Source organism: Hydractinia symbiolongicarpus, chromosome 4, assembly GCF_029227915.1.
Source record: "Hydractinia symbiolongicarpus strain clone_291-10 chromosome 4, HSymV2.1, whole genome shotgun sequence".
Taxonomy (NCBI): Eukaryota; Metazoa; Cnidaria; class Hydrozoa; order Anthoathecata; family Hydractiniidae; genus Hydractinia; species Hydractinia symbiolongicarpus.
The window spans coordinates 4,795,567-4,806,531 of record NC_079878.1 but is presented as its reverse complement, the minus strand read 5'-3'; the positions used below and the strand labels follow the sequence as shown (position 1 = coordinate 4,806,531).

At 33.6% G+C, this 10,965-nt stretch overlaps 1 protein-coding gene across 2 annotated transcripts; it reads left to right on the top strand.

The window, feature by feature from the left end:
- Positions 1 to 2,439: 2,439 nt before the first annotated feature.
- Positions 2,440 to 9,823, top strand: LOC130640859 (hypoxia-inducible factor 1-alpha-like). 2 transcript variants are annotated; one of them, XM_057447439.1, is made up of 10 exons: positions 2,440 to 2,512; positions 2,588 to 2,648; positions 5,874 to 6,068; positions 6,266 to 6,414; positions 7,014 to 7,173; positions 7,251 to 7,360; positions 7,536 to 7,726; positions 7,818 to 7,924; positions 8,489 to 8,636; positions 8,886 to 9,823. In XM_057447439.1, exons 3-10 carry the CDS (start codon positions 5,876 to 5,878, stop codon positions 9,547 to 9,549), a joined length of 1,722 nt encoding a protein of 573 aa, XP_057303422.1. In that variant the 5' UTR covers positions 2,440 to 2,512; positions 2,588 to 2,648; positions 5,874 to 5,875; the 3' UTR covers positions 9,550 to 9,823. The 2 variants fall into 2 exon arrangements, with proteins under 2 accessions (XP_057303422.1, XP_057303423.1); XM_057447440.1 differs by having other exon boundaries at positions 2,510 to 2,648.
- The last annotated feature ends 1,142 nt before the right edge of the window (positions 9,824 to 10,965 follow it).

The window sequence follows — 10,965 nt, the reverse complement described above, 5'->3', positions numbered from 1 at the left end:
TAATTTCTGCAAAAAATCGCAGCGTTTTTTGCTTAATCCTTTTAAGAATGTGTCATGACGACCTTTGGGGATCATCTGTTTTCGTAACGACGGTGAAATAATATTGGGTTGGAGTGTAATAAATAAGCATCTCCGTTAGAAGCTATTAGCCGACTTTATTTTTAGTTGTAATTTTCTGGCGTAGTGACCCGTCGCAACAAAACGCCCTAGCAACGAGCTTGGCTTTTTTCACTTTTAGACAATTGAGAAAATTAATATGAATGATTAATATTCTTACTAAACAAAGCATCAAATATTCCTCATGTACAAAATGGTACCACTTTTTCCGTGTTGGCAAATCTCCCCGCAAAGTACGAATTACTTGATGCATCTAATCAATTATATTTGTTGCTAAGCAACACTGGTGACGTCAAGATGACACAATGATACGATGTTGTGGGATATTTAGTTTATTTATGTCAATTACTAAGCACCGAGAAAGTTTATTGTTTACAAACTTTTAATATTAAATTATTCTTTTCAATACCATTACCAGCTTTATTTCTTTTTGGAAGGTAGTCAAACTCGTTCCCAACGCTTTTTAGGTTTTCTCATTGGGACGGAACTAAGAACAGCTGGGAACGAGTTTGGAACCCTTCCAATATGCAAATTTTATGGGCCACGAATTTTAGAGTGCAATTTTTAGATATACTTGAAAAGGCAAATATATGTGCCGCAATTTTTTATGTGTTTTTTTCAATGTGGTTATAAAAATCTACATAACATATTCTCTTACAGCGGCATTTTGCTTCTCTTTACTTTACTTGCAATTATGTTGCAAACAATAACAAAGATGTGGTAAAAATGGTTTTAAAATAAAAGAAAACTCTTTCTGATAATGGACGAAACAAGAAACAATCCGTGCAACTATACATTTGCTAGTATTTTTTTTTTTTTTTTGCATAAAAATTTTTTCTCGTTAAGCGACTGCAGCACTATTGTTGTCGATAAATAAAGACGGACGTGTTTTAGCTTGATTTCGTTAAAACTTTTTTCATGATCTTTATAAGGCTACCATTATAGTTATTTCGAACGTTACTACTTACTTAGAAAGCAGTCAGCGATGACTTGGATATTGCTGTTTTATGAGATCTCCCTGTTTGAAAACTACTCGTCAAGTATAAAGAATAAATTTGTGAAATAAGGAATAATATTGATAAACAACAAAACTGTAGACAGGCAATATATGATGCAAAAGTAACCAAATTGATTTCCTGTATTACATTTCATGGAAATGCTTGCACACATCCATTGTACTCAACCTCAAACAATGCTATTCACTTCCTGGCACTTATAATCAGCCACCACAGAAATCAAACTGGAAGAAAAAATGTTTCCGCAACGTAAAAAAGGGTTGTCGAGGCAGCATTGAGCTCCAAGAAAGGTATGAAACGCCTGATTTTTGATGTTTATTTTTTTAGAGCAAACGATCTCCGCTAATAATACAAGAGACAAATAAAGCAGGGAAAAAATATATTAAAGTTTAACTCTTTTAGATTTGTCGTACGCCAAAGAGGAACAAATAAAGAAGTTCTAAAAAAGTACTTTCGCTTCTCTTCGTACAAGCTCTTTTAGATAGTAGCTCTCTCTCCACCGCTTGCAGGAAGAGGGGAGATATTGTCCTTAAAGAATATAAAAAAATAATGAAATTTCATTAATCCTAGATCAAACAACCACCACCAACATTGAGATTTATTAAGACATTAAAATCCAATTCTCCAACCTCGTCCTTAGGGTTTTTTGACATCAAGGCGGGCCTAGCGGCTTTGGCAAAGGCAACTAACCCTGGGGACGAGGATGTCAATTCTCCCGAAACTTTTTTTCTTGCCGGGCATACCTCTCTTCCACTTTAGTGGGTCCAATGTTTAAGATTTTGTTTCATTGTGGACACGGTTGGCGCACTACACAGAAACGTGCGCTGGTGGCTCAATCAACTCAGTGATAAACCCTGCAAGGTGAAGAAACAATTCTACGTTTGGCACATGACACCACGAGTGTTCCGACAACCCGAATGTAAATGGGTTTATTAAACAAGAATGGTGACGAAGTTAGTACTAAATACTTTCTATAGTCTTTTTCTCTATAAATCTCCATTATATATAATAAGGATTTATAGAGAAAAGACTATACTCCCGTTTTTTATTTCTTTCCAAAAATTTTATTTTAATGTATAAATAAAGAGTTCTTAAATATTTACCTTGAAGACTGTCCACGAAGCTGTGTTTTGACTATCACAGGAAATAATTCTCGCGCCAGACTGCTTTGTGATATGGACAAGGTTTATTGCAAAGAGCTCTGGGATCGAGAATGGTATAAAATGTTTTCTCGTTTTTAATTGGTTATAATATTGTGTATGACGTACAGATATAGCAATCCGAAAATTGTTCCAAATCCGGACAAAAATTAACCGGCTACTATACGTCACTTTTTTTAATTCGAACTGAAAAGGCTATAAACAATCGCCAGTGCACAGGTACCCACAAGAAACATTTTATTACAACGATTGAGAGAAGTGTTTGCAAAATTTTAAGTTTTTAATTTTCTTCAGGAAACGTAGTTGAAAAGTAGTTATCTGACGAAACATTACCAAGACAAAAAGCAGTGCACTGGTAGGTAGCTTGTTTATGTGTTTTTTTAACTGGCAGGAAGAAAGAAATCAGAAAACAGATTGCTGACTAGCTAGCTAGCTAGAAATTTAGCTAGCCAGCTGAAAACGTGCAAATAATTGCATATGCATAGGATAATTTCAAAAAGATTTTCTGTGTTTTGAACTGAAATGTTTAATGTGTAGCTAGCTAGCTAATTTGTTACCGGGCCAAATGTTTAGTTATATAGTTAGCTAACTATTGCTAAAAGCGAAAATTGGCAAAGTATGACCTTAGGCAGAAAAGATAACGAAAAAAACAAACAATTCTAATGCATTTTCAATCTTCTAAAAAATGTATGCATAATTTGGCCTATCTGTTTCTCTTTTCCTGGCTGTCAGGATGCATGTGAGTATAATAGATAAATTGCAACATGATGTTATTTGTTTGTGAAAAGAAGTCTTTTCCTGTGGATGTCTTCTCACGGAACATTGTTTGAGGTTTTTGTACTATTGAGTGATGTTTTTTGATTTATTTAAATTCATTTAAAGCCTAATAATGCTTTTGTGTGACAAAATGATAATTACTTGGCACCACCTAGAGCCCACATCTTTACACATACTACACATAAAATTTGCAGATCAAAACTTTATATATGTCTTAAAAATATATCATATAGACATCTTCATTAAAAAATAATAGCAACGAGTTTGTTTTGCTACCTTAAATCCTGTACAACGCAGTATTTTGTTTTAAAACCACCAAAGCTCAATCATATTGAACTTAAACAACGCTGTATATATAATCATCAAAACGCAATCATTTGGAGCTTAAACAACAAAGCATATTTTGCTCAATGTATATAAACTTTATGCACAAAATATTTTTTGCAGATCTGTTTCATAATACTTTATATTCAATTAATAATTACAAAGATAACATTTTATTCAAATGCCATGGTCTACCACACATAAATTTTATCATTGGTGAGCTACCCCTAGGCGGGTGCTGACTCACTGAAAGCGCCATATATGTGAGAGCGGCTGCAGGCGTTTTTTTTCTTAAGGTTTTTGTCTGTAACTGCCTGGAAAGGCCAGGACCTGTCCTATACCACCCCAATTAAATTGTTCTCATTTAAATTTTGGCGAGAAGAAGATAGGTGCTATTTCGTCATTGTACTCTCAGTTTATTTTTTGTGGGATTTTATTACAGCCATTTATGGAATAAATGATACAAAAAAACAGTTTTTTTAAAACTCTTCCATTACCACTGCTATTTCCTGATCCACTGTTACAATTTAAAAGAAAATCCTAAAATATCCCAGCTGGCGAGTTAGAGAATCAATAAATCTTACTAACCACTTTACACTTCTTTTCTTCATAAAATGTTCCTAGCATCATTGAAATTCATATATATAATACAGATAGTTGTGTTTTTGTAAATTTATTGTTTGTGGATTTTCAGTCTACTGTAAGTTCGAATGAGAGATATATAACATCAGTTTGCACAAAATGAAGCTGTTGTCTAAGAGCACTGTAGGCCAATGACCATTGGTTATTTTGTTGCAACAACTATTATATATAAAATCAATTCAAATTGCCATATTTGCGAATCATTTTATGAAAAAAATACTAAAATTGCAAAACCTATTTTTATCAATTATTTGCATAACCTTCTAATGATGCCTGTTGCTGTTGTTACCCTTGGGTGAATTGTTGATCAGTTTATCTGTTTGTTTTTCTCAATTATTATCAAAAACCTTCTTGTGTTTTAACATTTTTCTTCTTCTGGGACCCAGATTTAATAATGCATTGTCTAATAGGTATGGGGTTCGCTTTGCAATCACAAGGTCTATGGTTTGGCTTACAGTGCTGGTATGTTTAGCAAGTACCTTTACCCTAGCTGCGGATCAACCATGTCATCTCTCATACATTATGTAGGCAATACCATACCTAATGTATGCATTCAGAACACAGGACCCACATTGATAACAGTGTTCCCTTAGCTAAAGTGGCTATCTCCTGTATAAATATGAATGTGAAATAATAATACTGGGGTTAAGTGTTGTAGTTTGTTTTTATCGTTACTCTCCCTTTAACTTTAACATAGTGAAGGTTTTTTGTTGAAGAGATTTTAAGGTAAGCACCCAAGACGTCGATTTTGTCTTTAATATAAAAAAACAAAGATAATAAAAGCTCCTCTCCAGGTAATTATGTCATACCTTATGGTCTCTGCCTGAGCAGGGAAGAAAGACTTTTTCAAAAAATACCCAGAACATCAGAGAAATTCAACCTAAATTTGTGGGAGATGCCCTGCCTAGGTCAATTTTGCATAGAAAGCAAAGATTGCGTATATGTGTCCATTAATCACTTCGTGTTGATCTTTTTTTTAAAAAATTGTCAGAGGGTACTCAGAATTCTTTAGAAGAGGCGTGGAACTGCACATTAATTTTTAGCTTCATATGTGAAACCTTCCATGCATAGTTTTTGCTACATATATATGCGCCTTATCTTCCACAAATATCTAGTGTATAGAGCACTGTTTAATATTTTATAGCCATATTACTTTCATTGTTTTTTTCTAGAATTGAAACAACATTAATGTTTTTTAATTACTCTGTAGAAATATTTAGAATTTTGTTGAGAGATAATTATTTCTTCCATATTTTATAATTTTAATAAGATATTCAGTTGTCACATTTTTCAGGGTTTTTTTTATTTTATAAATCCTCTGCTTGGTTTTATCACTGCATAAATGCTGAGGAGAAAAAAAAATCTAACCAATAAGCTAATATCTCAGTTTTACTTGGCACAAAATTCTAAATTTTAATTTTAAAGTAAATAGCTTTAATGTTTTCACATTAGACTAAACAGAAGTAATTAAAATTAATTGCACTGCTAACACTATAGAAAGAAATTCACATATTATTAGAAAACATTTATTTTTTAAGATGGTAGCAGCAGATGTGATAAAACTTTTGTGGCTTTTTCTACAAGTGCTTTACAATATATATACCATTAATATTCTGAATTTGTAATATTTGTTAATTTTATTTTTTAATGTGTTTAGTATCTCTCAGTTGTTGTTGTTTGGTTTAAAAAACGTTTTTTTAAAGAAATCTGATTGTTTTCAAACTGTATCAAATTTCAATATTAATATAAGAGGTTTTTAATGCTTGTTTTTAAAATCTTAAAGTCCTGTTATAGATGACAAGTATAACATTAGTCTGTGTTCTTGTACTATTTATAGGTATGGAACAAATAAAGAAAAAAAAGTCCAGGGATGCAGCACGACAACGTCGTGGTCAGCAAAATGATGAGTTTGGTGAATTGGCTGCCCAGCTCCCCTTGCCCGAGTCAATGACAGAAAAGTTAGATCGTTTATGTGTAATGCGATTATCAAACAGTTACATCAAAATCAAACATGTCTTGCAGCAAGTGAATGGTAATTTTTTATTTCTTTTATCAAGAATGTTTGTACAATAAGTTGCTAAAACATAAAACAGAGTGATATATAAATGATAAAACAACTAGGGTTCGCTGGAAATTTTGAATTGTTTGTAGCAGGCGTTAAATTTAATGATCTGGCTGTTTTTTATTCTGGTTTTTTTTTGACACTGACAACTGATTGTGTACTTTTAGCTTCTAAAAAAGAACTGACAAAGTTTGGATTGAACGAATTCACATCGTGCATTCAAGACGCACTGGGTGGATTTCTATTTGTACTTGCAGAAGATGGTCAATGTTTGTACATGTCACAAAATGTTACTGAAAATCTCGGCTTACAACAGGTATAATTAAGCTTTGATGTATTTCGAGATAATTTTATACATTTTTGATAAATTGAAATATAAATGTGTGGAAGCTTAGAATACTATCAGCCTCATTTCATAGAGAAAAATATGTTGTTTGATGTTTAACCTCCAAATGACTTTATCAGATATTTGCAAAAAAAGTAATTTAATATGTTATTTTACCGTATTGATGAGATTTCAGATCAGTTGGTTCTTTAAGCTCCCTGCCAACTAACTAATTTGATATGTACAACTAGTTCCTTGTATAAATGTTGGAGCTATGGTAACCACAAAAGGAAAGACCAAAAATCTAATTTAAATGCTAATTTTACAGTTGATACGAGTTACCTGTTGGTTGTTGAGAGTTTAATAATCTTTAAACTTCTCTAACAACCAACTAATGTGGTAAAACTAGTTCCTTGTATACATTTTTGCCCCTTAGCAACCATCATTAACAAATTATGTCTGAAAAGCAATAAACATGATTTAATAAAAATATTTCTATATTTTTATCCCTTGCCAATTGTGTCAAATGGAGCTGTAAAGAATTGATATTTTCCATGCAATATAAACATTCCCTGTCTTTTTTTATTTAGCTTGAAGTGACAGGCCACAGTATATACAAATATGTGCACCCTTGTGATCAGGACAATCTAGCCAAGCAACTGGGAGGGCAAGTGCCCCTTGAAGATATGGAGATATTTGATGGTCTTTACTGTGGCGATAACTCACACTTTGTAAAAAATCCTAAGCAAGGTTTGTCAATTTACAAAATTGATGTAGAAAGTATTTTTAACTGACCGGTTTGTGTAATACAAATGATAACTTTTTAGCAATCTCATCTGAATTGGAAAAAAGTCCACATCGTTCATTTTTCTTGCGAATGAAGTCAACATTGACAAGTCGTGGCAAAAGTGTCAACATCAATGCTTCAATATATCGGGTAAGCCAATAGTTTGTTTTATGCCTAAGTTAAAAATTTTCAAAAATTATAACACATTTATTTGATGTGGTCATACAAAATAGTTGAATTTTACATTTCCTAAAACTGTAGAAAACACTTAAAAGTAAGGCAAAGTAATACGGCTGTGAATTTAGCATACATTATGTCATTTTAGGTTGTCCACTGCACTGGCACAATTCAGATGTATCGAACCAAACTTGGAACATCAGACAGTTCCATGACACGCTGTTTGCTTGCGGTTGGAAGCCCATTGTTGTCAAGTGCCACTTTTGAAGTTCCAATTGACCGCCAGACGTTCATAACCAAACACTCATTGGATATGAAAATCTCTGAAATTGAAAACCTGTAAGCATATAGTTAATTTATTTTTAAGTTGTTTTGCTCGTAAAAGTATTATTATTGACAAGGTTATTATTATTTTTTTGTTTTACTCTAGTGGCAGCGATATAATTGGTTACGGTTCACAAGCGATGCTTGGTACGTCGTGGTATCTCTACACACATATATGCGACTCCAATGTGTTGAAGGACTGTCATGACACTGGTACGTATATTTCGGTCCATGTTTGTAATAAAAAAAATCGAATTTAACAAAGCCATGCGTTTGGCAAAAAAATATAGTGGTATTTCATAGAGTTGGAAGGCAAACTTTTTTAAAAGTTAAAGCTTACAAGTTTGGGTTAAAACGATATGCATCAACTATGAGACAGAAAAAGAGGTTAAACGATATAAAGATAAGAGTTGATTAAAAGGCAGACAAAGGTCAGCTATGGTCAAAGAAGTAATTAAAGTCTGGGAGGTCAAAATAAAAAAATAGTATGCCAAGAAAACGATCAGATAACATTAAGTGCTAACATGTGGTCATATAAATTCCAGAGACAGGGTAAATGTAACTTGATAGAGAGTTGCGAGCGCAGGATCGCAGCAGCAGCAGCAGAAAAAGTTGAGATCGGGAGTAATCGAATCAATGTTTTTGATAACATTGATCACTCCACTTTAATTAATTTATAGCGAATCTAATGAAATCGTTTCTAGCTTGTGATGTTTTTTTATTTCTTACATACTTTCACGTTACTTTGTTATATATATTGAATGTCTCATCTTTTAGTATTGAAACAAGGTCAAGCGGTTAGTGGTTATTACCGTGTTCTGGTGACGAGTGGGGGCTGGATATGGATGCAAACTAAAGCCAACATGGTGTATCTGTCCACTACTGGTCAACCGCAATACATCATATGTGTTCATTATGTTATCAGGTTAGAAAGAGGATGTTTTTATTTTTTCGTGTTCATTGCGTCATCAGCCTTAAAAGAGGAAGAATTTTTACTCGCCCACTCTCTTTTTGCAGCGTTTATTACTCGAATGTTATCACTCCCTCCACGAATCCTTCTTTTTTTCAAATTTTACTTTTTAATAAAGCAAGAACATTATTAAAAGTTATGGTGTTATAAAAGTATGGTATGGTATTGATATTTTTCTTGTATAGCTTTTTTTTTTAACATTAGTGGGTTAGAACTTGAAGATCAACTGTTATCAAGCGAACAGCTGATGTCATCGAGACCAATAAGAAAGCGAGCACGAGCTGTAGAAGATGAACGCCATATGGCGCCGATGAAAAAGTTGTTTAACACCAAACAGGAATACGTGGAAGCTCGCAAACCGCATGTCGACGAGCTGTCGGAAGAAGACGAACTAGGACAAGATATAGACGATTCAGATATGCCCGGTTTGGAGTTCTTGGAAGTAACAGACGACTTCGAAGATTTCGAAGGCTTTGCTGCGCGGTCTCCATTTATTCCACCACCGTTTATCGATACCGAACTAAAGGCTAGCAACGTTGATGGAGATCTTACTTCTATTCTTGAGGAGAGTGAGCTGTTAAATCGTGCTCCTTACATCCCTCCACCATGCATCGATAAAATAATGTCTTTTGATGACTTGTCTATGTCTGGACTGGACGATTACGACATCCCACTAGCTAATAACTGCCAAATACCGTCCACACAATCACTAATGAACTCTGCTCTACCGTCAAATATGAACCAGTTTTACGATATAGGCAACGCCAAAGTGCCCCTTCATTTGCTGTCGAAGTATAGTGCCGCCAGTAAACTAATTGAAAAACCGAAAACAGAGGTCGTTGCGGATGGCTCGCGGCCTTCTCGATAAGACGTTCGCTGGGCGGGTTATACAATGAAATGTTATTTGGTTGAATTTGTAAATTGCAATTATATGTGCTTAAAACAAGCAAAAATTAATATCTGGCAATTACTTTTTGACATTATGAGCCAATTTTAGTGATCACATCGAATCTTCGTGACAGGGCGTGGCCACTGTTGCATATTGTGTTCTGAGAGATGTTTTTTTTGCACTCTGGAGTGTAGTTTAGAGGAAGACAAAAGATCCGTGTACTTATTTTTTTAAAGAAATAATGGTTCATTATGTAGTTTTAGTATTGACAACCAACTATGTGCGCGCGTATATGCGTGTCAATCTTTTTATGTTTTTATTTAAAAAAGAAATATATTAACAGTAATTAGTAATCGAACATAATGAGTCTATTCAAAAGAAATAAAATTCGCGAAACAAAATTTAGCGTCGCAAAAAAAGTTCATAAAATTATATTAAAAAGCTTTCTAAAGGCACGGTTTTTTAACCCGTGATAATAAACTTTCACAAATAAGATTCTTTTTTTAATTCGTCAGCTGTGGGAATTGACATTGTCGGCTGTTTTGTGGGCTTATCTCGCAAATCTTGAAGCTGGAAAAATAGACGGAATCGACCTTTTTTTTCAAAGCATCCTTTAATTATTCTTATATTGTAAATATATTTTTTTAATTATTTACACGGGTGTGTTTGGAAGTGTCCATCTTTAAATTTATTCGTAACGATGTGGAAAATTGGTACCATGACAAAAATATGCTGATTAATGTGTGATAAAAAGCCCTTCTTTTTTAAACCAAGGCGAGAGAATGTTAAATGAAAGAATCCGTGGTCTGTATTATAAAATGAATCTGTATAAATAAATATCTTATACCAAAAATTATACGTTATTCTTCGTTGATGCGGTGGAGATATCTTAACCCTATTCGGTCCGGGGTTTTTCGAACATCTATGACCGGGGGGGCCCTCAATAACTGTTCATAGGATTGTTCAAATTGAATCAAACTTGGCACACTTATAGTACGTCATAAAAGGAACAAAATGGCGGTAATAAATTTTGCTTGCGTCAGCACATTTTGTGTGACGTCATCAGAGGCTTGAAAATTGGTAGAAATGCCACTATCTGCTTAAAATTCAATTATTTTGTTCTAGAGCGAATTTTTACATTCTGTTTGAAGTTTCTGAAAACTAAATAAAAGTTATTTAACATATCTTCCTGTTTTACATGGATCGGATAAAAAATTGACCAAAAATCCGTTTTTTCCCGATTTTCGGGTAAAATTTGACAAAATCGGGAAATCGGATTAGTCACGTGTCCAAATTTTTCCAAATGATCCTTCTTGATGAAACAAAGTTATGTTGCAAGTTTCAAGTTCTAAGGATAATTCTAACAGGAGTTATTATATTTTCCCCATTATAAGG